This window comes from Lemur catta, chromosome 24 (genome assembly GCF_020740605.2).
Source record: "Lemur catta isolate mLemCat1 chromosome 24, mLemCat1.pri, whole genome shotgun sequence".
NCBI classification, from domain to species: Eukaryota; Metazoa; Chordata; class Mammalia; order Primates; family Lemuridae; genus Lemur; species Lemur catta.
In genome coordinates this window covers 14,547,915-14,574,795 of record NC_059151.1, presented here as the reverse complement: position 1 = coordinate 14,574,795, position 26,881 = coordinate 14,547,915, and the positions used below count along the sequence as shown (strand labels likewise).

Here is a 26,881-nt window from a genome sequence, read left to right as displayed (position 1 = left end):
TTTGACTACATTAAAAAATTGGGTTTACACTGTAACAGCTAACCTCTGCGTTACCCATAGGAAGAGACTTAGCTTTGCATATATTTGGACAGATAAAATTTCCTTATAGATATTCTACCTTCCTAGCTATTTGTAGTCAGTGTGTATGGTACATTCGTGGACAAATGATGTATCTAGGCTTTGTCCTACACCATTTCTACATACATCAACAAACTCATTTAGTTATCACAGTTCTGAAAAGGAGAGGTTAACAATGTAGGCAAGCTGTAGAATTTCCCCCAGGTCTTCTGATTCTACCTCTACCAAATCACAGTTACTTCTCTTGTGTAAGCATATAAACACAAAGGAAGCCTTTCATTTCAAAACACCAACCATAACTAAGATAACATTGATTGAGCTCTTCTTAAGAAAATCATGAATTGCCATCACAATGGCTCTTATTTTCTCCTGGTTACAATGTTTGAAACCGTAATCAGTGTGAACAGGGGAAAATGCACTCAATCATTTTACTAGGAACAAAACACTTATCAAAAAATTCTCACTAAGTCTATGTTATGGCATACTATTGTTTGCAAAACCTCTTTGTACTGAAATAAGACACTACTTGGAGCAAATTGTAACTCCTCTCCACAGTGAGGAGCATGGCATCCCAAATATGGTCTCTGAACTGGCTGTCCTTTTCCTCCTTAACCATCAGTGCAAGTAATAAACTAACCTCTCCATTAATATATCAAGGGAATGGAATCACTTCCCAAAACTAGAACATCTATTCTTAGTAGCAAGGGATTTGAGATTATGAAAATACCATCAATTCCTACAGAAAACATTAAAAGCCTCTGATTTGGATGAGGCCATTGTGACTATAACTACTGGACTATGGCAGAGAAATGTAACTGAATTGAGAACAATATTTTATCCAATGGGCCAAAAATGCCACCACCATCACTGCCATAGATGTATAAATACACAGACACGCAGCTTAAAATACTTTATACTTTCCAAGATGCATATAGTTTGTGTTTTACATATTAATATATACACATACAAGCACACACAAACACGTATGTGAAAATGACTAAAGAAAATACCTGAGATTCCATTTCCCTCAGAGTCATTTCTGTTTCAGTTTGTGTGTAAAGTTGATTGGCCAGAATCCAACCTTGTAACTGTCTGGCATTCCGCTCTCCATATAGCTGCCTCTGACTCTTGTTGTACTTTTCTGCAAGCTAGAGATATAGTAAAGGTTTTGGTCTAATAGCATCAGGGAAAAAAGTCCAAAAAGTTAATTAAGAGTATAACCTTTAACAAAGCTGTGAAAAGCAAGAGCTTATGGAAGACAAGGACTTTTATGTCTCAAGAATTACTCCAATTTTAATTGAATAAATGACAGCTAAATTCATCAAAGAACAACAATTTTAAATACACACATATATAGTACTGTGAAAAAAAATTTACAGAACATTAAACTAGTTTCATTAGAGTTTCAAAGCTATAGACCTTACTGTAATATAAAAATGCCTAAATTAACATTTTTATTAGTGATTAAACTCAACTTTCCCTTCATTGCTCCATGCAGAACGCATATACTGAACACTTATCAGATGCCAATATTTATAATAAGGAATTTTAGCTAAAAATGCCATAATTCATTTTTAAGATAACATTTTTCTTGTGTTTTAATCCTACATAACATATATTTTACCAAATTGATGTAAGCAATATTGTTGACATAAAGTTAATCTGGGGAAAGGACATGGTTGAAGTTCTGACTCGGGGGCGGGGGAGGGGGTGATGGGCGGGACATGGCAATATATATAACCTGGACTTTTATACTCACATAATAAGCTGAAATATAAAAAAAATAGAAAGTTTTACCGAAGATCAATTTACCTCAGACAAATAGTTTCTTAATATATTCATTTCTGCATTCAGTGTTTTGACAGACTCTTCAGCTTGTTGTTTCATTTCAACTTCTTTCCTGCATTCCTCTTCCTTTTTTCTTATCTCTTCTCGAGTGTTTTCATATAACAGATCAGCATTTCTTCTCTTCTCTCCTTCTTCTTTTAAGGTACATCTGCAATTAAATACACTTATCTTTTAAAATTAGTTTTTTGTAGAAAATACAAAGTCCAATTTATGATCTGCCTCTTCATATGTTGGTCTATTATCCTAATAAAATTTCCATGCTCTTGAATATTTTTCCTACTTCTCAGGTTTTTAATTTCTCATTTCAGTCTCTTCCAAAAGATATAAAGAGTACTGATGAAAGAACTATCTGCTAACTGATAAGTTTGTGTTACTAGTACCTCTGGTAAATATTATGGAAAAGAATACTGGCAATGATCCACTAAAGATACAAGTTGAAAGTTTCCTTGTTTTCACACAGTCATAATTACCCCTCAATTAGGGCAGATCATTTCAAGTTAACTAAGTTTTAAAAAGTCACTGTTTATAAACAAGCTTAGACATTCAGTAGAAATAAATTGTCAACTTCATGACATATTGCAGGTATCCCTAACAATAATTTACCGTGTAGGAGAGCACCTTCCCATGTCTTTCACAGAACATGTATCTACAGATTACCATGATCCAGGAACAGCCTAAGGAGTCCAGTATCTATTACCCCACACCTTTTGCATTTCTTTGTTTGGTAACATGTTCAGTGTATCTTGCTCATTATTTTATATTTCATAAAAAATTTTAAAATCTGCTTTGGAACAAGAGAAGATCTAATATTTAATTAAATAACATAGGATAATATGTATTTTAACATAGAACTTTGAATTAACTTTATCTCTGTATGAGAGAGTGATGTTGAAGAAACAAATCCGTAATTATGTTCCATGTTACTTTTTGTTCCATGCATATTCAGAATAAAAGCATATAAAATTTTTAAAATTCATTCTGGGTTGAGAAAAATGGCCATTTCACATTCTGTTCAATTGTAAATTAATATGAAGTTTCTTGAGAAAAAAATATCAATATTGATCAAAGATCTTTCTTTAAAAGTTCCTATACTTTCACCAAAAATTCTACATTGAAGAATTTATTCAAAGTAAATAGTTAGAAATGTAGGAAAATATTTATATCAAAGCTGTTCCTTGTAGCATTGATTATAATACAGAAAATTTTAAAATTCAAAATATAATTTCTGGAATAATGAGATTGCCAAATTTTAGACTTCTATGTAGCCATTAGCATTAAGTAGTAAAAGAATATGCATTTGTTTATTAGTAGACATATTCACAGTTTATAACTTACTGTCTTACTTTGAAGAATTTCACACTCTACAACATCACAGATTTTACCCCTGTTAAACCCCAGAATGGAAGTAGCAATTACTCAAATTTTCCTGTAGATCTTTAGTGTGAAGTAAACAGTACATGCAAACATTTCTTTAAAACTAGGATGTCATACCTCAAAGTAGAGAGTTCACATTCCCATACGGCTTTTTCATAATTTAACTGTGACATTATTTTTTTGGCTTCATAGAGCTCATCTTGCAGAACGCTAACCTCGTTTTCCATTTTTCCAATTTTTATTGTGAGTCTTTCACACTCATTGCTTTTAAGTTCTACTAATCTTTGCTGGGAAAGAATGGCATCTTGCATTTTCAATAGGATAACAAAATCTGTATTAGGGAGAAAACAATAAAGATATAAAATACATGAGTACTTTTGGGATATAAAGGACTGCACATTTAACAGTCACTCATTCATACAATGAACAAATATATAGCGAGGGCCTGCAATGTGGAGGACCTTACACCCAGCTCTGAAGATAAAACAGATAAGACCTCTGTTCTTATTTAAATACTTTAAGTGTGGTCAGGAACAAAGACAATTATAAATTCAGATAGATGCTATAAGTAAAGAGAGTTCTATGAGCACTTAAGAAAAACTGATCTACACTGAGCCCAGCGAACTGTCTCTGAGGAAGGGATGGCAACACTGAAAAACAGAAGATGAAAGGAAGCAGTTGAGCAAAGGGAGAAGGAAAACATTCCAGCCACTCTACAGCCTGGGCTGAAGCTCCACTGCAATCTGCTTCCAGCCAAGTTGGAGGAACAGGTGCTGATTGACCTTCTTACCTGAAAGAACCAGAACAAAATAGACAAGGCACATTAAACAACGATTTTCAGGACAGTGGACTTCAAGCAATGGAGACCATGATCCCCGAAAGAAAGGAAACAAGTGAGCTAAGCCTTATGAATGCCTCAGCTCTCTGCCTTGACAGACGTTCCAGGCCATGACTGAGGGAGGAAGAACCTCAGGTAGAGTCTCCCAGACTCCCCGAGTTGAGGTGATGAAGCTGAGAGTCTGGTAAAACCAAGGCAGAGAGAGATCACAGGACAGAACACTGGATAGGAGAGAATAGCACAGGGAAAGAAACCTGGAGACCTGCAGAGATCCCCTGTCGGGTATTTAGTAGAGTAACGAACAGTGCATGTGTGCTAGGAAACTACCTAAACCAAGGGTGGGGGGTGGGGAAAAGCTAAAAGAAATAGAGGAAACCATGCCTGGTGTTCACACAGAGCCAGGAAGAGTGGCCATTCCCATGAGCCAGGCTGGGAAAAAAATCATACTAGCAAAAAACAAGCAAATTAAAATTTTAAAAATATTTACAACTTCATCAAACAATGAAATACAGATAAAACTGGTAAAATCAAGAAAACCTATACACTGAAAACTATACAATATCACTGAAATAATTAAACTCCATTATATAATTGGAAAGATACCGTCTGGTGCCAGAACAATTGAATATCAATAACCAAAAATGAACTCAAAATGGAACCATAGATCCAAATATTAATATAAGCCCTAAAACTAGAAAACTTCCAGAAGAAAGCACAGGAGAAAGTCTTTGTGATCTTATGCTGGGCAAAGACATTTTAGACATGCTATGAAAATCAAAATCCATAATTGAACAAATAGATAAATTGGACTTCATTAAAACTATAAACTTTTTCTCTTTATAAGATACTACCAACAGAAAGAAAAGTTAAACCACAAACTGGGACAAAGTCCTTGCAGAAAAAAAAAAACAAAAACATTGTTAATAAAGTAAAAGTATCCAAAATATATTTTAAAAAACCTCCAAAAAGATAGTTCACAAAGAAGTCATACAGATGGCAAGTAAGCATATGGGAAGATGCTCAAGGTTATTAGTTATTAGGATAATGTATATTGAAACCATTATGATATGCACAATACACACCCACCAGAATGCCTAAAATTTAAAAATTCTAAAAAATGGCACAACATGGTGTTTGTGGCAATACAGCGCAACCAGAACTGTCAGATACTGCTGATGGCAATGAAAAACTGTACAAATACTTTGGAAAACAATTGAGTAGTTTCTTAATAAAGGAATATAAAGGGGCATGAGGAGACTTTTGTGAGTGATGGATGTTAACTATCTTGACAGTGGTGATGGTTTAATGTCTCCATATGTGTCCAAAATTATCAAAATGTATATTTTATCTATGTCTTTATCATATATTAATTATGCTTCATGAAAGCCATTGATTAGAGCGACAAGCATCTAAGATGGTGGCTGGAACACAGAGAGAAAGAAGGGTAGAAAATTATGCAGTATAATGCTGGAGAATTGAGATCTTTAACCTTATAGCAATGAAAGGTGATAGCTGCGTTTTAAGCAAGGGAGGACCATGATGAGATCTGGAGTTTTCAAAATATATAATTATGGTTGAAGAGTAGACCACAGTTTGGGCAGCTAGGGTAGAAGGGAAAACAGTTTTAAGTGTATTCCAATATTCTAGGTGGGAGTTAATGGCAACCTGCCCTTGGCTATAGGTAGGAGGAGAAGCAGAGTCAACAAAAAGACTGGGCATGCCATTCACACAGAGAAAAACACAGTGGAATTATCATAACTCTTCAGCTGAGAGTGCACAATATACATTAGTTCTAATTGTACATTAACATAAAGTATATTTCTGGGATGAACTCGTGACTATAGCACATCAGTGCTGTATGGTGCAGTGCTAAGCAATGGGTACATATATGTTACTTAGGATACGTAAGAAGGTCTTACATTTATACAATGGTTCTACCTTTACAATACATTCCAAGCTGTTCAACAAGCAAGATAAAATGCTGATAGTAAGAGGAAGGCAACTCACAATCCTCTGGGGCCGTTGCAGATGACCAAGTTAAGTCATCATGGTCACCCATAGACTGTATTTGTTCTTTCACCTACAAAATAAATAACACTGCTTCAATATGTCTCCAAATACTCATAGCATAAAAAAATGTACAGAAGTGCTAGTTATCCAACTTTTATATGAATAAAATCATAGGTTCTTCTAAAAGAAATGGATTTTTGTTCGAAGGATACCTTTATCGATGCCTACTGCTTCTTACCACTTTTTCAAAGCAAATGACTTTACAACAAAATGTCCACTATTTTCTTATTTTATGTTGTATAATACATATTCTAACAATATTTTTGATAATTTATTTTTAAATACCTTGTTCTTTTCATTAGGTGTTTTCTTTGCAGGCCTGGAAAAACACAAACAATTTCTTTCAGACAAACAATAAATATATGAAATACAAAGAATAGCTAAAACTTTTGTATATATAAAATGTCTAATTTTTATATGATAAAATTCATATGTAAATTTATTTCTCCTCTTCAAAATGTTACAGGTAATTATATTTACAGGCAATATAAAATATAATAATTTTTACAAGGAAGTTTAAATGATAGAAAGTAATATGAAGAGATACAGAAAATATATTAATAATATAACAAAGAATTAAATTTAGATCAAGCTTTCTGACATTCAAAACAAAAGGAAACACATCTTAGCTACATTATTTGATAGAAAGAAATCTATCAGGGTATTTTTATTGTGATTATTCTCCTTTTCACTAAAAACAAGCTTTTACTGGCACTGAAACCTATTTGGGAAATCATACTTATGTCCTTATATGAGGGAAACGTTTTTCTCATGATGGTATTAGCTAGCTCATTCCGAACTTATTATGCAGATACTATGCATTATTTTAAGCACTGTGCATGTGGTAAACTCATTTTTGTCCTCACCATAATCCTGTGAGGTAGGTGACACATTAGGTATTTTATAAAGGAAGAAGCTAAGCACAGAAAGGCCACAGAACTTGCTCAAGCCCATAAAGCTTGTCCGTAGCAGACCCAGCATTCAAACCCAGATTTCTGACTCCAGAGCATGGGTTTCCCCATGTGATGTGAAAGTAACATTTATTTTTAAGTGTTTTAAGTGAGATGATAGCAGAGGAAACAATATTATCATTCCATTTCTTTCCAAAATCATACATAATAATTTCTAAACCTTACAAATGTTTTCTTAAAAGGTTTTATACTCAACCAATTTTGGAAACCTATTTTAATAAACTAAACATTTATTTTTTCTACAGAACGTCATCAGCAAGCATTCATTTATCTATTCAACTGTTCATTCATGCATTCAACAAATACTTATTCAGCATGTAATACATGTGAATGACATTGTTGGTACAATGAAACTTTATTTTATACTTTAGAACTTTATAATCCAGAAGTAATAATCTGTGGTAGATCATAATAGTTTGCTTTTTTATTGTACATGAAGAAAGCCCTCCCCACAATCTAAATAATTATAAAGTTGACACATATACCTGATACTTTAGAGCACCTTACCAAATCATAGGTATTTATTATGCTACTGGCAAAGGTACTGTAATATATACATGGTCAAAAAGGAATGTTTAAACTGTAATAAATATGCCTTAAGTGTCTGTGTGTTTTTACTACACTTTTTAAAAATCCTATCTATTACAGTTTAATTTTTAAGTCATCATTGGCATCTTTAATTCAATTAGAAAATTTCATTTCTGAACCAGTTCTGAAGAAATAACATCCTACTATAAAATCATACATGAATAGAACTTCTAAGGACAATTAGTTTACTACAAATGCTTAAAACGTAATGTATGAAGGTTTCTAGTGCTCAGACATGTAAACAAAATTAAATTTCCTTCTCTACTTGGTCATTCCCAACAGCATACAAATATATTCTCTAAAAGCTTCTAATTTAAAATAAAGAAATAAAACTCCCTTGAATCCCACATTCTTCTTCAGTTATTACCCATTTCTCCATTGCCTTTCCCAGGAAAATGTCACTCAAGAGCTGTCCATGCTGTCCACTACAGTCAGGGTTCCATGGTAACCATTTATTGAAACTGCTCCTTTCTTGAGCTACTTCACTTAGGACAATGGTCTCTAGTTCCATCCACTCTATAATAAATTACAACTAGCTAAGGGGCACACACAGACACACAGGGAACTGAAAGTCATTGGAAATCAAGCAGGGGGAAATAGGGAAAGGGGCACAGACCGCCCTGAAGGGTATACTGAACACTGCTCAGAGGATACGGGCACACTCACAGCCCTGACTCAAGTTTTACAAAACCCACCCATGTAACAAAAACATTTGTACTCTCTTAATATTTTGAAATGAAAAATAATAATACTTATCTTAAAATACAAAAAAAAAAAAAAAGAAAAGAAACTACTGCTCTACTCCTTGTCCAAGTTCACTTGTCCTCATCTTAATCAATCATTTCACAGCATGGATACAGTTGAGCATTCTCTAGTTTTGGCAGACAACACTATTATATTTCCAGTAAAAGTAATCACTGCTGACATTCTTTCACAAGGACATAAAGGACTTATAGATTTTATGTTCCTTCATTCTATTTCACTTCAGCCGCTGTCATCAGTCACACCTCCAGGTACTAAACTGGCCTTCTCATACACTGCTCATCACAGATTCGTTTGAGGTCTGTTTTTCATTTTCATTTTTCTTTACTTCCCTTATATGCAATGCAGGACCAGTACTTTAAAAAAAACACATAAAAGAGATAATGTTTTCTAATAATTCTATTGACAATATATAAAAGGGAATTTTTTATAAACTTCTACATCTTCTCCATTTCAATTCACTTGTTAATTTAAAAAAATATTATGAAGCACCAACAATATGCAAAGAAATACATATTCCTTGCTTCAAAAAAAGAGGTCAAATGCAATTATGATACAATGTGATACACAAGACTGAATCTTTTTGAAAAGTTCTACATGAGCCCAGGGAAGGCTTCACAGAACAGACAAAATACATAAAAGAAGCTCACCAGGCAAAAAGTAGGAGAAAGCCAACCAACTTAAGGAAAGAATGTGAGTACCAAGATGAGGCACAGGGTGTCTAGGTGTTTCTTAGGAACTTGAAAGGAAAAGTGTAAAATACATAGAAGCAAATGCTGAGAGGTGAACGCTACGCTGACCTTGAATCCTACACTGAAAGCTGGGAGCTCACTGCCTACAAGAAATGATTCTTAGGCATAGGAGCAATAATTAGATTTGTGCTATATTTTTGGTTTTCTGTTTAAATATGACAATGTTTCACTTCAAAAGTTATGAAATAGCATGAAGCACACATAACATGAATGTAAGAAATCGGCAAATATCTTAGGGGAAATCCTTACTTTTAGAATACCTATATATCATTCTATATAGGATTTATAAATGGTAATATTGTGATGAATTATAATTTTGTTTGAAAATAAAATAATTTTTTGACTTTTATATACTTTTAGCCTAGCTAATTCTAATGTAAATAGTAAGATATACCAACAGAAAAGTGTATTTACTTTTTTGTGGAATAAACACATGTGTAAGAAAATCACTATCATATACGTATATGAATTTACAAAGAAACCAAAATTTCCCACAGGAGATTATGTTAGGAGTTGAGCATGAGCCTTTAAATATATCAAAAACAAAAACAAAAGTAACAGCTATAAAATGAATCATGTAGATAACTGTTCTGTTTAAGACTAAGCAGGCCAGAAAGAAAAGGGGGTTGGGGAGAAATCTTCCTGAGAGCAATTATCAAACAACTGCTCTTGACTCAAACTGCAAAATAAGTTTACGATTCTAGAATAACAAATAGTTTTCATTTTGAACATAGTTGATAGAAGGCTGATTACAACACAAAATGTCTGGTCCTCACACTTAGAAAATGACTGATCTGTAGCCATGGTAACAAATAGCCACCCCCAAGTAGTTTTAAATCTAGTCAATCCATCAGTGACCACTGGCCTCATTCACCAATCAGTATCAGCCACTTGCTTCTGAGAGACAGCCAGTCAGACACAAACTCATTCCAATAAACATGCCTGGGAGTGCCCAGCACTCAACCACTGTGTCACTCAAATAACCGTGCTAGTACAGATGATGTCAACCCATGTATTCCTCTGAAAGGCTGCCAGTCCTTCAATGCCACTCTTCCCAAAACCCTGTGTAAGATCAGCAACTGCTCTGTCAGAAGAAACTGCCTCACCAGCATAGCTCTCTTACTAGAGAAAGCAATAAATTCCAACTTCATCTTCTTATTTCAGATATTGAAGGCTCACCATTCTTTGGAAAGAATTGTTAAGTCCATTAAAATTACCTCACTTATATTTTACTTTTCTTAATAAACACAAATGAAGTTTGCAATTCCTTTGATCTGTCTTACCATATGTAAAACAATCATCATTACAGTAAAAGAGTAAATACTGAGTAAACACATTATTGGGCTTTTCTCCCTAAATGAAAACAAATAAATATACAGAATATAGCTTATTAAAGTGTACATAAGAATTCAAAAATGCATAATCGCTAGGTAAAGTTGTCACAATGAACCCATGTCACACTTTTAAATGAGATTTAGTCTAATGATTAAAACAATACCCACAGGGTAAACTCCATACACTCAGTTAATACAAGTGTATGGAGTAGGTCCTTATGACATTACATGCTAGGCTGTTTTCCAGACACAGGGGTATGGCAGTGAACACGCAAAAGTCCTATCATGAGAGTGAAGGAAACACACAATGACAGTAAACAGAACAGCTGGGCAAACTGCATCATATGTTAGAGGAGAAAAGGTAAAGCAGGATAATGAAATGTTTATGTGTTGGAGAAGAGGCATGGTGGAAATGTTAGCATGTCTAGAAAAAGCCTTGCTGAGAAAACAGTTGTTAAGGAAAGAACTGAAGAAATAGACAAAAGGAGGCCAGAAAGATTTCTGAGGAAAACCATTTAAAATAGACAGAACTGCCAAGTACAGAGGTGGGCCTGTAGAGTTTAAGGAATAGTGAGAAGTTCAATGAGGCAGTAGCAGAGCTAAAGGGATTAAAAAAAATGGAAAATTAAGGCAGAGGGACTAAAGATCAGATCATGTGCTTCCTTTTAGGTATTAAGAAGAATGGTGACATATACTCTGACTGAAATGGGAGGCAATTGGGATGTTCTGAGCAGAGCAATGACATCCTCTGACTTGTTTTAACATGAGCACTGGGTTAAGCACTGATGGAAAGAGGACTAGAAAAAAAGACCATTGAGGAGTGCGTTACACTCATCTAGACAGCAGATGGTGGTGGCTTAGACATTGGTGGTGGCTTCACCAATCTGTGAATGGTTTCTGCATCTATTTTGAAGGAAGACCTGACAAGATTTGCTGACAGATTTGGTATGAGATGTCAGAGACAGAGAGGGAGAAAAAAAGAGAGAATGAGAGAGAGAGAGATGTCAAGGATTACACCAAGGTTTTTGCCAGAGTAACTGAAAGGGTTCCCATTAACTCCGGTAGGAAAGACTCCATGATGAGGGTGAGGTATAAGAAAGAACATCAATAGCTCAATTTTGGACCTCGTAAGCTGTGATACCTAATAGCTAACCAAAGAGGGAGGTCAAGTAGGCAGTTTTGTCTATAGGTCTGGAATTAAGAAAATCATTAGCACACACAAGGTAGTAAAAGTCATGAGAAAGAAGCCTGAGGACTGAGCCCTGGGACACTTCAATGTGCGAAAGGTGGGGTGTGAGGATGAACACACAAAACAGACTAAGATGGATGAACTAGAAAAGAAGGAGGAAAAACCAGGTGAGTGAGTGATATCCTGAAAGTCAAGGGTAAAAGGGATTATGGAGAGAGTTTTTCACTGGAGAAAAGATTGCTGACAGAGTGAGTAAAATGAGGTCTCAGAAATTATATCTAGATTTATTAAAGTGAAAATCAGTGGGAACTTTGAGAAAACCAATTTTGCACTAGAGGTGGGAGTGAAAATTGCTGGAATGAGTTCAAGAGTGAATGGCAAAGAAATTCAAGTCCATGTGCAGACACTAGGCAGTTTTTTCAAGGCCATCATACCTAAGTGGCATGATCATGGACACTCTAATGTTCTTCTTGTTTAGCTATATATTTCAATCACTATAAAATAATTATATAGTATATTTTCACACTTTAAATGTTTCCAAATTGTATACATATGGCATTTTAAAAAACGCCAGACCAAGGTATTAAAGAATAAATTCACAAAAATTATAGAATTACAAGATCCTATGAACATTTCTAGATCATATAAGCTGATTTTTGCTTATACTTTTGCCCATACTTATAAAAAAGACCACAGAAACACCAAAACATTCAAAAGTAGTATTTTTGCCTTTAGAAACATCATCCAATTGCAGGATATTTTATACTCATCAAATATAGAAAGCAATCACTCATACTAAAATACTGATTCAAGGACAGGAATAAAAGGGGTAAATGCACAAAATAATCTCATTTTTAAACTGAATGTTTGTAACATATAAAGTCACTGTAGAAAATACGGTATGATGCATACTGACGTATATTTAAAAGGAAGGTTAATGCCATGAATTCAGGCTATCTTTACAAAGAAGATTCACCACATTAGCAGCACCTTGGTGTTGGCACGGGGGTCAGCAAATTAGTGTCTTGGGGCCAAGTCAAGCCCGCTGCCTGTTTTCATAAGTAAAGTTTAATTGGGACACCACCATGTCTATTTATTTACTGTCTATCACAGTTTGTGGACTACAATGAACAGAGGCCCTGTGGTTCACAAAGCCTAAATCATTTACTATCTGGCTTTCTACAGAATGAGGTGGCCAATACCTGGTTAGTAGATTAAAGATCCTTTGATGTATTTTAGTAAGTTTTACCCAAAATATGAAAATGTTTATATGGGATATGGATATGCAATCCCTTGGCAATATCTGGATTAATGTGAGGATCCAGCAGGTGAGCACTCATGCATTGAGAACAAAACCCCAACAAATCAATAATTAGCAATTCTGTTGGGAACAAGGTAGAGCTGCAGTGTAGCATGCAGCATCCTTTTGAACCTCAGCAGATATTACAAGAATTCTAACATAATTTGCTTAAGATGTGTCATCAAACTATATGCTTTAAATATCCGTCAATTGTGAAGTAATCAGTACACTACAGATCTAACTTTGTTGTTTAAATGGTTGCATATGACATTATTATATGGACATGACAATGTAACTATTTCCTTCTTGATTGGTATGTAGACTACCTTGAAGTTTTTGAGATGATGATGTTACAGTAACTATCTTTAACATGCATATACATGTATGCACGTAACACACTTGTATAAATATTCTGAACACACATATATTATAGATCTTTGACATACATAGGCTATCTATTTTATAAATATATTGGCTTCTTGTATGTTATATACAATATAGAATAAATGTCCTTAACTCGTATGTGTTTACATGTGTTTCTACAAGTCATGTTTTCCTGCAGCATCTAGTCCCAGATCCTAAGTTCCTGGTAGGCCAAAGGAGTGACATATTTGAAGTGTTGATACATGCTACTAAATTACACTTCAAAAAGGATTTGTCAATTTTATTTACCAACAGTGTATCAAAATGCATTTTCCTCACATTTGCCAACACTGCTAATCTTTTAATAAAATGCCAGTATCATTGGAAAATATGTTACATCATTAATGTGCATTTTTCTGATCACCGAGCAAGGCTGAACATACCTACGGAAAGCATAAAATTTGTTAATCATGAATATTAGTCCAATTAGAATTAATTGTATAGCACAATAAAACTATCTACTGTTAAATATTGCTACAGGCTTACCTATCACACACTTCATTCTCCATCCTAGGAAATTGCCAACTGTCAGTTTTTCTACTCTTTCTTTCTTGAAGTAATGCATCATCGTCACTGTCATCACCAGCACCATCACATAGGTTTTCTGATGCTGCCATTTTATTGCTTTTGTGCTTCTCCTTTTCTTCAACCTTTAATGAAAGCTTGATAGTACGAATAATTGTTATTACCTTATCAATAAAAATAACTTTTTCTCTTTTCATTGATTTTATCCCTTGACTCACCTTAACTGTCATATTTTTAATCATTAAATATTTTGTGCTTACTTGAATATTATTGTACATAATTATCATATAATTATAATTATTATGGTATTATTGAAATTTTTATAAAGTCTACTTCATTTCTGTTTGAGTGAATGAAACAGAATTTTCCCAAATTTCTAAAAGGGCCCTTCTTAATTTTTTGCTGTTATTCACATCCACTCTTCTCTGGATAACAGGAATTTCCACCCCCATTTGACTGGCAGAGACAGAAAGAAAAAGACAAAGACATAAATCACGTCTTCTTCTGTCTTATCACCTGGATTTTACGTTAAATGGCCAGATTTAGAGGATGCAATATTGTAAGGCTTCAGGAACAGAGAGAAAGCTTTCCCTTTTCTGCACCAAGTTAATCTTTTGCCGCTGCCGTTTATCATTCTTTTTTCATTTGGATAGAGAAATATCAAAAGATGAAGATACACACAAATGTATATGAACCAAGTTTGTCACCACACAAGGAGCAGAGTGCAAGTGCTCAGTTGCTGGTGTGGAGTCCTGAAAAATGAGATGCTTCCCAAATTTCACATTCAGTAGCCATACAATTTTACAGTTGGAGGATGTACAGTATAAAGTAATTATCTATTTTAGCTCCTTCACCTACTGATAACTGGAGTAAAACCGAGAAAGATTAAATGATTCATTCAAAGCTCCTAAAGTGGCATTACCTAGCAATTTCTGACAAAAAAAGAAAAAGAGATAGTGGAATTGCATCATGCTGAATCAGGTAAATTACGAGATTAAACTAGTCAAAAACTAGTCAGATAAATTAACTGTCTGACTTTGGCAAAATAACTAAATGCCTTAATTGGGGGGCAGGCCTCATCTACATTGACATTTAAAAAAGAGTATCTCTAGATTTTTGTGTAGCTTTAAAACTCAACGTACAGAACTCACCTTTCCATTTTGGAGTCAAATACTGTATTTTTGGCTGGGGATTTTTCTACTCATATGATCAAATCATACTTGTCAAATCTTATACCATATTTGCAACATAATGTAAATTCTGATTTCACAAACATTTGAGAGTGGCGATTTTAAAAGCTATGTGGAACTATATATGTTTCTGGTCAATAATATTTAAAGTGGTTATGATGGAATTTTAAGTTCCAACAGTTTGAATAAAATAGATGAATCTTGCACACATAAAAGCACATTAAACAGATTCACTTGGCTGGGCATATTTGTTGCAAATCTCAAGGTTAGACACATATTTATCTCTTCTCAGTCACTGCTTCCTTCCCACTGTATTTTCATTTTATTGTTCAAATCAATGCAATTCATCTTTAAGTCACTAGGGGGTGAAAAAATCCTAGACCTTACTACATACTTTTATTAACTTATTTTACATTTATTCTTGTTGAGATGATATGGCATATGAATGAATTAGCTTCCCAGTCCTTAGGCCACTTGGAAGACTGGTGATGGAGAAACAGGTTGATTAAGGAATAATGATTATGAAAAAAATATTCTGAACTCCTATCATTTAGATAACAGATAAAATCTATTTCTATATACAATTATATCTTTAGATAACTCCATCTTACCCATGAACTTTTATAAGTAGAAAATCAGAATGGATCAGGCAATTGATGAAGAGAAAGTAGAAAGGGTAGCACTTAAGTACTTTTTCTAAAGATTGCTAACTGGAGAGTGTCACACTTTTAATTATTAGGATCCAAAATCAACACACCAATTAGAAAGAAAAGGAATTTCTTAAATGTTAATTCAAATGATATACCATAAGATGATAATGTCACGAATCTAGATGGACAATCTGCTTAAGACTGGTTCTAATATAGTCTTGTTAGAAGAGAAGTTTCAGAGACAGGGCTGAGATCACATGTGGGGACTTGCAAAGTGGGAGCAGATGTTACAGTAAATAACCCTTAGACAGGAGCTGACTAGAGGGGCTGTTAACCATAGGCAAGAACCAGCTTCAGCTGGCTTGTCATTATGATTTCTGTCATTTTACATGAACTTAGGCCAATTATTACTGGAGTTTTACAATTGCTCCACCCTTGAAATCACCATGATGGCTCAAAGACAGCCATATACAGTATTAAAATGAGAGCAAACCCAATTTTAGGAATTACTACCCAAATTCATAGCAAAAGTCAGCCCCTTACTCATAAATACTCCTCCCCTCGATTAATAAGACTTCAAAACACCAAAAACCTCTTCCTCCTGATGCAGATGCTCTTTTCAAAGCCTTCCCACTCTCTTACTCTTGAGAGAGTGCACTGTGGCTTTCAATCATTCAATATAAAGCTTCCTGCTTGACTTTCATGGTCCATCCTAAAATTCTTTTCCTGATTAACACCAAAAACTTGGAAAAAACCTCCATTCAGAGGCCACTAACAGTCTAAAGTCTCCTAATGACAGTGAATTTAAAAATATAATAACATTTCATGATTTCCCACATTAAAACAAGTTAGAAAGTTGTTTGTACCCTAACACCAAAGGACCCCTTCTTAAAGATATGAGTCCCTTAACAGACAGTACAGATGACTTTATGACCCTATTCTCACCCTGGACATAGACGATGAAGTCAATTACAGACCACAAGGCAGAAGAAAGCTTTAACCATGCCATTAATGATTGATAACATAAAACTGAAAATTCTGAACCACTGGCAATGGTTATTCCTTTGACATGAATACAACTCAGTGGTCATCACTCTTAAATTACTCATAATTTCTATTGCTTATAATTCGATATTTGATGTCACACTCTTTATCATGTAAGGAAGTTGTAAAAATGGAAGAGTAAACAAAATTTGGAAAAACATGTGCCTCAACTCCAAGGTAAACATCAGCAATAAATTACTAGAGATTGTAAGAATATTTTCAGTTGCATAACTACTATAAATGGGGGTAGGTAAACTCATAACTAATGAGCGCACAGCACACTGTATGGGGGATGGCCACACTTGTAGCTCTGGCTTGGGCAATGCAAAGGCATTACACATAACCAAAATGTTTGTAGACCTACAATATTCTGAAATTTTTTTGAAAAATGAAAATAAATAAAGAAATAAATTGGAAAAATAAAAATATAAATAAATAAAATTATAAAATAGTAAATGATTATTTACTCTAACAGGTTAGTGCAAAATGATGTTATTAAAATGAAGAAAATTATGTTAAACCAGAAATTTAAATTTAAATCTTTACACACCGGTGGCTGGTTATTTTCACTTCCTTCAGGACTCTCTTGCTCATTCTCTGATGTCACTTCTAGGTCTTCTTCTGCTAAAAAATCCATACATTGAATTAAATTGGATTCGTTAGAAGAGTGAGGTAAAAGACAGTCATTATAGAAATAGATAGAAAATAAAATTTTCATTGTATAAATTTAGAGTTTAAATGAAGCTAAATCTATGATGAAATACTTACTTCTTTAAGAAATACTTCTAATTAAAAAAAGAAAAAAAACCCAAACTTCAAGAAACCACTTGGGGAGACACCTGGTACAAGGCATACAACATCTCAAAGATTCACTCACAAATTCTATTAACTATTAGCTATGTCTGTTAACTGAACAGAAAAGTGGCCATAGATCTGTGTGAACATGCTGATTGATGAGGGGAAAAGGGATCATTAATCAGCGGAGAAAGTCATGACCCTGAGGGGGTAACCATCAAAGCTGATGGGAGAATGCTACAGCATATCTGTAACACAACCCAGCAGAATCATTTGTACCATTATACTATAATTAGTTATCATGTTCTTCAATTTGTCCCACGATTTAGAAGTACTCAGCTGCAATGCAGTTGAGAGCATAATTCATCTTTCATCAGAAAAACTATTCTGATCTGATCAGCTTGGATTCATTTGCAGAATGCTAGTTAATGAAAATATTCACCTTTTTCATTAGTTATATGGCCATTGGTATGCCTACGTTTCTTGTATCCACTGGGTTAGTCATCTTAAACTTTCTTGATACACACACATACAAAAAGCCTTAACACCACATCTAAGAAACAATGTATAATAAATTTTCTATATTGAAATAACAAATTTAGTATTCAAGGAATGAACTCTGTAATTTTTTTTCTTTTTAAAATTAGTTGGGTTACCAAGTAGTCTTTAAAAGACTTTTATGAAACAATTACCTTACCAAAAATTTAGCTATCTTAAAAAAGCAGCTGATGCTTCTATATTCAAATTAATCTCATTTGATTAACTAATATTAATGCAACATGTATATTTGCTGTCTGACAGCTATGGGGAGGAAAAATAAATTAGTATTGTTCACCCGAATTCTAGCACTCCCTCCTGCTTCTACTAACCTTTAAAGCAGCAAGAATCTAAGCTTGTGTTTGAGTGTAAATATAATGAAGTCATCTGAAGTCCTCCCAAGTTTCCTCATCAACTCCAAAATCACCTTCCTAACTTCTTTCATTCCTCCTTCCTTCACCCCTCACAATCTTTCTTCCTTTACAGCAGTCATGTAGAGATCTGTGCCCCTTATTCTCCTCCTTCAACATCTTTGATTTATTATTCCCACCACATCTTTCCTCTTCATTTAGCAGTAGTACCTCACATCTCTAATTTCTCCTTCCTCATCACTTGGCTCCTTCCCCTCTGGCTACAAACATGCTCAGAAATGATAACAAAATAATGTTTTCCCCTGATCCTGTAATGTCTTAAACTGTTATCCAATGGCTCTTCTTCCATATTTCTCTAAAAAGAAGTCTATACCCAAGGCCCACCAGCAGGAGCATCAGCTGAGAAGTTACTAGAAATGCAGAATCCCAGAGCTGCTGACTCAGAATGTGCATTTTTAACACAGCTGATTGATGAAAGTTTGAGACGCTCTGGTCTACACTGAGTGTACTTCCACATTCCTCTACCTGAACTGACCCTTTTGGAATCTAGCCTCATGTTCCTCCCTATCATGTCCCTACAAATGAAATTGTATTACAAGTCATAATGTTTCTAATGGGCTGCTTATCAGCCTCTATCTTCCCTCATCTCTCCATAACTGACCCTATTCTCTTCTTCTTTCCAAAGTTTTTATCTTGAGCAGTACTAATTCTACCCTATGAAGTAAGAACATTTCAAACCACATTAAATTATGCATGTGTACAGCTGACCACATATGCTTCTATTCCTCTGTGGTATAGAAAAGATAGTGCTGCAGGCTTAGGTGCCTCAATCCTTAGTGCCTTCCCAACAGTGAGGGAGATAAGAAGAGTGAGAAATGTTTGCTATACTTCTCTGACACACTCTGGTATTGGAAGCTCACTTTATATGCTTCCCACATTTCAAACACTCTGCTCTTCCTTTTTCTGAAGAATTATTTTATTTGACCACCCTCCATTACATATGCCTGCTTCTTGAGGCTTGATGATATTCTTTGGATTTTAGAATGTATCAGTGTACATGTTTTTAAATAAACAGTCTGTTAAATGATTTTCTTTTAATAAAATATGGTTCTTACCTTCTACTTGTCCATTTACGGTGTATTCTTGTTTGTGAACTGCAGCCCACCGTAAATCACCACCATACTTCTGTGGGAGATTCGTGGAGACACTCTGTTAAAATTAATATCAATAATAAGTTTCAATTAAAAAATGAAAATAATGAATTCCATCAAAATTTTCCAATCATATTCTTAAAACTACCTGAATTTCCTATTGTAAAGGCAATTAGACTGAAAAATAAGAGAAGTATGTATTGAAAACCAAAACATTTGTACAGGGAACTTTACATATGTTATCCAGCTCAAGGTTACCTTTTATCTATTTCTGGCTATTGACTCTGAAAACCAAGAATGGAGGAAAAAGGCAATATAGTCACAGACAAAATATTAATGGGTATGCACATTTCAACAAGGAAGTAACTTCAAAATACCTGATTGTACTTTACAATCCCCACCAAAAATAAGAAGAGTATTTAATATATATACATACATACAATACACCTACTATAATAATTACATAATTAAATATTTAGAATAATTTTAACTTTACAAATGTTTAGTGTTAAAATAAGATACCTAGCATGATAACAAACATCAGAGTATGTCAAGTTCAGGAAGAATAGCACATTTAACAAGCTGCATCATTTTGGAAATAAGGGCTTGCAAATATCTAAATATTTTTTAATAAAATTTTTACTGATAGTATAAACGGATGAATAAAACGATGGAGTAGTAAGAAAACATATTTTTATGTCATATTTCAATAAAACCAAGGAAATGTTACACATGTACAAGGTAAAGCAAACAAATATTAGAGATACACAAAGTAAAGTACATGTAACTCTTTCCCAATTAAAAAGAAAACTGCAAAAAAGAATAGCAAACCTTAATGAAGAGAGAATAATAAGAATATTTATTCATAAAGCATCTAAATGGTGCTGGACACTTATTTGTACATTTTTTCTATACTTAATAATAATTGAGTAGGATGGTGGTTGTCCCATTTCCTGCTTCCTGGTCATTCCAGGATGTTCAGGGTAAAATGAAGAGATGTGATCCACTCATCTCTCCATCCAGAATGTCCTCCTCCTAGACTTTCACGTGGCTTGCTCATTCCTAGTCATGTGAAAGTCGGTGATGTAAATGTCACTCTCAGAAAGATCTTCTCTGACTACAGAATTCTATTCACATTTCCATCCCCATCCTAACTACAAACTACCTCAATATTTTCTAACCAGTCTCGGTGTTCTTTATATGCAGAACTTATAATGACCTATAGGTCTTTGTTGTTTATTTATTTTTCTCTTCCTACCCCATAGCATATTCCCTCATCTTGTATATTCAGTGTCTTACTTCCCAGCATGTAGTTGGTACTCAATAACAGACATTTAATCAACGTCAAAACATTTAAAATCCCATCAGGAAGGTCTCAAGCATCAAATCACTATATTCCTACAGGACATCTCTGGTAATAGTCTGCTGGGAAACTTAACATAACCAAAATTAGGAATCCATATGCTTGCTATAACTTCCATTCTTTTCTTAGGACTACTGCCTTCTGGTTTGCAAAAAGTACTTTCAGCGTTTATTAAGTCAGTGAATATCAGTGTAATCATTTGGTCCTTCAATGGTATAAACACTCTCTCCAGTTTACAAAATGTTTTTATGTTTCTTACCACATTTGTTCATTGCGTGTACTTAAGGAATAGATGTTAGTACCATATTTATGAAGAAGGTCACTGATATCTGAATAGGATACATCATTCATTTTTTTCAAGATTGCATGGCTACTAAGCGACAGCACCAGGACACTAACATGTCTTCTGGCTTCCACTCAGTGCTGGTACCACTGTGCAGCAGCTGTTCTATCATCAGACCCTTCCCATATCTTTCCACAGTTGTCACTTCAATGTACACTGTCATTATATTATGCTGACACTAGTACAAACATGGATGCCACAAAAATATCCAATGTGTTCTATTTTTAAAAATGAATTCTACTTATTAAAACTCCACTAAACTGAACTGTTGTTACTATAGTCCTACATATTTACTGTTCCCATACTTTTCCTTCTCTGGAAATGTTGTTTGCAGATCTATACTTAACAATCCAGTTACACGAACACCTTCAAGTTGCAGATATTATCTTTTTAAGTTCCACGTTGGAAAAGACAATAGTTCAAACAGTTTCTCTCTGAGTATCATTAGGACTTTTACACACCCACATATAACATAGAATGATTCATTTGATCAAAGTTGACCTGGAATAATTCTTTTGTTGTAGAAAAACCTAACTTGGGAACCCAAACTGATTCCTTTTCTAAGCTTTATTTTTTTGCACTATACTATAGTAGCTTCTTAAATGAATCCCACAGGTGAGAAGAATTGTACTATGCAATAATAACCAATTTGTTAATTGTGAGCTGAAAATACAAGAAAATAACTCTTTACGGGCATAAACAGAGCTGAGAACATAAAGTCTAAACATTTCCTTTTAGGTTCTAACATCATTTGATACTTATATTTTAAAATAACAACAACAATAGACAGTACCTCCAAATCCTGAGGTGATTCTGCATCTTCATTTTTTCCAGACTCTAATGCAGACATCTTGTCTATAAAATGGTATTCACAGATACATTCATGAGAACATTTTTATCATACATTTTAAATACATATACAAGTCTATCACCATTCATTTTTATTTCAATAAAATAAAACTAATGGCAAAAATAATTTCAAGGTTGAACCAGTTTTAGGAAGAAAAAAGTAGACAGTATGAAGAAAGACAGCAAAAGAAATATATTTAAAAGAAATGGATAATATATTTGGGTCTGCATACTTTAAATGTCTTTTTTTGTGATGGAATTTAAGGATTAAAGAGTATCATAGATATTCGCTAACTTACCACTTCTGTTATTTTTGTGCACATAAATAAAATTGACATTACTTTTTGCTCTCGTGGAGCATGTTCAATAATACCAATACCATTTTCCTTTTGTCCAGATGCTGGCTTTGTTGCTCCTTCCTATTAAAAAAAAAAAATCCCGACTTCAGAAAACATTGCATTTATTCCCTCACTCACTCACTCAATTAGTCTATAAGACAATGAACATTACTCTGTCTATCAAAGCACAGGCACTATTCTGGCAGAAGCTGATAATATAAAAAAAGGATGGATTTTGCCCTAGATTCAAGAGGAGTATGAGATGTATGAAAGAAAGATGGAAAAGAATAATTCACTGCTTCTACAATTAAAGTGAATAAAGGGCAGTAAGGGCACAAAGGAGAGAGCAGTGAGTTCTGCCTGGGAAGGTCAGGAAATACTGCAAAGATATATGGCCACATTATGAAAGATAGAAAAAGTGCTGAGAATGGGTGTGAAGCATTTCAAGACAGGGCAATGTGAGAAAAAGGATGAGTATTTGTAAAGTATATGAAAATGGTAGAATTAAATAATGAAATTCTATACAGAACTCAGAAATTTTGAAAATGAGAACAAGAGGAGGAAAAATATGGTTCAATTGTTTCAACTATACCTTTAAAAATTTGAAGAATGTGAGATATAATAGTACTAATATATGAAAATATTTATTTCTGGAATATTTTCATAACATACATTTTTAAATTGAATAAAAAGATTTAATTCTAAAGTACCAATTAAAGATGCTGCAAGAAGACTATTTTTTAAATTAATCTTAAGTTCCATCTGGATCTCTCCTTTGACCCAGTAATCATTCAGCAAGAGATTGTTTAATTTCCATGACCTTGTGAAGCAGTGTTTCTGTTGGAATTGATCTCTAGTTTTATACCACTATGATCTGACAAGATACATGGTACAATTTCTATGTTTTTAAATTTGTTGAGGTCTGATTTGTGGCGTAGCATTCGATCAATTTTGGAGAAAGTTCCATGAGATGATGAGAGGAATGTATATTCAGCTTTATTTGGGTGGAATATTCTGTAGATGTGTGTTATACTCATTTGTTCTAGAGCTTTGTTTAAGTCCATTATTTCTTTGCTTACTTTTTGTTTGGGGATCTGTCCAATTGAGTCAGTGGGGTGCTGAAATCCCCCCCTAATTTGGCATTACTGTCTATCATGCTATTTAGATCAAACAGGGTTTGCTTTATGTATCTGGGTGCTCCTGTGTTCAATGCATAGATATTAAGTATTGTTAATCCTTCTTGTTGGACTTTTCCTTTCACCATGATTTTGTGACCATCTTTGTCTTTCTTTAGTCTTGCTATTTTAAAATTTATGCTGTCTGAAATCAGAATCTCTATGGCCTCTCTCTTTTGGTTTCCATTTGCTTGGAAGTTTGTTTTCCAGCCCTTGACCTTGGGTCTGAAAGTATCTTCAAACTTTACTACAAGGCTATAGTAACCAAAACACCATGGTATAGGCACAAGAACACAGATATAGAATTTTGGAATAGGACAGAGATCCCAGACATAAAACCATCCTCATATTGTCATGAAATCTTCAACAAAGCAGACAAAAGCATACATATGGGAAAAGAATCTCTATTCCACAAGTTGTGCTGGGAACACTGGATGTCCATGTGCAGAAGATTTAAACTGCATCCCCACCTCTCACCTCTTACAAAAATCAACCCAGGATGGATAATGGACTCAAACCTGAGGCACGAAACCTTAAGCATTCTGAAAGAAAATGTTGGGAAGAGTCTTTTAGACATCCACCTAGGCAAAGAATTTATGAAGAAGACCTCCCAAGCAATCACAGCAGCAACAAAAATAAACAAATGGGACCTGATCAAATTACAAAGCTTCTGCACAGCCAAGGAAACTATCATTACAGCAAACAGACAAACTACAGAATGGGAGAAAATATTTGCTTTCTACACATCTGAAAAAGGGCTGATAATAAGAATCTATATAGAACTTAAGAAAATCAACAAGAAAAAAATCAAATAGCCCCATCAATAAATGTACAAAGGACATGAACAGCAACTTTTCAAAAGAAGACAGATTAATGGCCAGCAAACATATAAAAAAGTGCTCAACGATTAATGGCCAGCAAACATATAAAAAAGTGCTCAACATCTCTAATCATTAGGGAAATGCAAATCAAAACTACAATGTGACATCACCTAACTCCAGTGAGAATGGCCTCTAATAAAAAGGCCCAAAATAACAAATGCTGGCATGGATACGAGAGATTGCGACACTCTTATTCTGCTGGTGGGACTGCAAATTAGTACAACCCATGTGGAAAGTAATTTGGAGATACCTCAAAGAGCTAAAAATAGAGATACCATTTGATCCCACAATCCCACTACTAGGCATCTATTGAAAGGAAGAGAACAAAAACATTTGCAATCAAATGTTTATAGCAGCACAATTCACTTTTCCTAAGCTGTGGAAACAACCCAAGTGCCCATGACTACATGAGTGGATTAATAAAATGTGATATATGTATACTGTGGAATAATACTCAACTACAAAAAAGAACAGTGATCTAGTACTTCTTATGTGATCCTAGATAGAGATTGAGCCCATCCTTTTAAGTAAGGTATCAGAAGGATGAAAAAACATGCACCACATATACTCACTATCAAATTGGTACTAACTGATAAACACTAAGGTGCTCACAGGGTAGTAATACTCACTGGGTGCTGGTCAAGTGGAGGGTGGAGGACTGAGGGGAGTAAACCCACAGTTAATGGAAATGGGGTACACTGTATGGGGGAAGGACACTCTTATAGCCCTAGCTAGGGTGAGGCAAACAATATTTCATGTAACCAAAATGTTTGCACCCCAAAAATATCCTGAATTAAAAAAATTAAAATAAAAAAGGAATGACACTAAAAAAAATAAAATTAATCTTAAAGTTTTAAACTGTAGAAGAGAAATGCTTATGTGATGCAGAATTATGATGCATTTCTAAGTACTATGATCATGTAAGAAAGAAACATAAAGCCCTCCATTAAATTTCACCTTGTTTTCTTACTCCCATGTAAGCAACATACTCATAGTTCTAATTTCCTATTTCCATCATATAGGACGGTAGTTAAAAATTGGAGAGAGCATCTACTATAAAGAACATAAAGCTATGATTACCCGAATTGAAGATTTAAGAATCTTCAAATACATCTACAATTGTCAAACAGGCCCCAATATTCACATAAGGAGTGGAGAGAGGACTACAGAATCAAGTCTACAGGCTTTCTGAGTTTTGCAGATGAAAAAATTTATGTGCAAGATATAACAACTATGAATACTAAACTTAATAAAGCTTCCTAAGAATAAAATAAAATGTCCCCAAAGCTAGAAATATTTTTTAAAAGTAAACAACCATCTTCCAGAGATGAATGTGTATGCTCTGTTGACAGTCCCCTCTTCTTTATAATGCTATGACAATAAGTAGTTTATTCTAGGGAACAGTAATCAATTATGATTGCATTCATGTGATGTATACATATGTGTGTCTGGTATATGTAGAAATTATTGGCACAAGATAAATCACATGTCCAGAAAAAAATTGTAGCATTTATTTCTTCAAGAGGGTTGCAGCTCAAAATTTATATTCTTATTTAATGAATACCAATTAAGAACCTCCCTTATATAACCTGAAATTTTTAAAAAGATCAAATAAAATGTTTATTCCTTTCTCTATTTTCAAACAGATCTAAAATGATTGTCAAGATTATACCAAACAGTAACACAAATTATTTAAGTAAGTTATGGATATGCAAAAGATAAGTTATAAACCTTAAAGAAGAAATGAAAGAGTCAAAAATTAATAATTCATAATATCAGATAAGGCCTGAAATATATTTCACTTTGCATTATCCAGGAACATAGGTTTTACTCGATTAAATATATTACTTTAATAATTTACTAGATTAAATGTATTACCTTAATAATTTTTTAAAAATGAGGATTCATTTTTTTCCTTTTTACATAGTTTTTATTTGAGCATAATAGATGTACAAATTTTGAAGGGACATAAATTTTGATACATTTCTAGAATCTTATCAGTGTACTTGAGATACGCATCATGTTAAATAGTATCTGTTCTTTATGGCAGAATCATTTGAATTATTCTCTTATAGCTAGTTTTAAATGTACAATATATTAATTATAGCCACCCTTAACTTTTCTGTTTGTTTTTCATTAAAC

General features: G+C 34.0%; 1 protein-coding gene across 1 annotated transcript in view; it reads right to left on the bottom strand.

Moving 5' to 3' along the window:
* Positions 1-22,346, bottom strand: part of LOC123627273 (ankyrin repeat domain-containing protein 26-like) — a 32,510-nt gene extending 10,164 nt beyond the window's left edge. Inside the window, exons 1-9 of the mRNA XM_045536740.1 lie at positions 22,290-22,346; positions 19,755-19,848; positions 17,487-17,560; positions 14,014-14,189; positions 6,494-6,527; positions 6,146-6,218; positions 3,418-3,631; positions 1,891-2,074; positions 1,089-1,226 (exon numbers count right to left, since the gene is read on the bottom strand). Coding sequence (XP_045392696.1) covers positions 1,089-1,226; positions 1,891-2,074; positions 3,418-3,631; positions 6,146-6,218; positions 6,494-6,527; positions 14,014-14,189; positions 17,487-17,560; positions 19,755-19,848; positions 22,290-22,346 — 1,044 coding nt within the window. The remainder of the gene's footprint in view (positions 1-1,088; positions 1,227-1,890; positions 2,075-3,417; positions 3,632-6,145; positions 6,219-6,493; positions 6,528-14,013; positions 14,190-17,486; positions 17,561-19,754; positions 19,849-22,289) is intronic.
* Between the last annotated feature and the right edge of the window lie 4,535 nt (positions 22,347-26,881).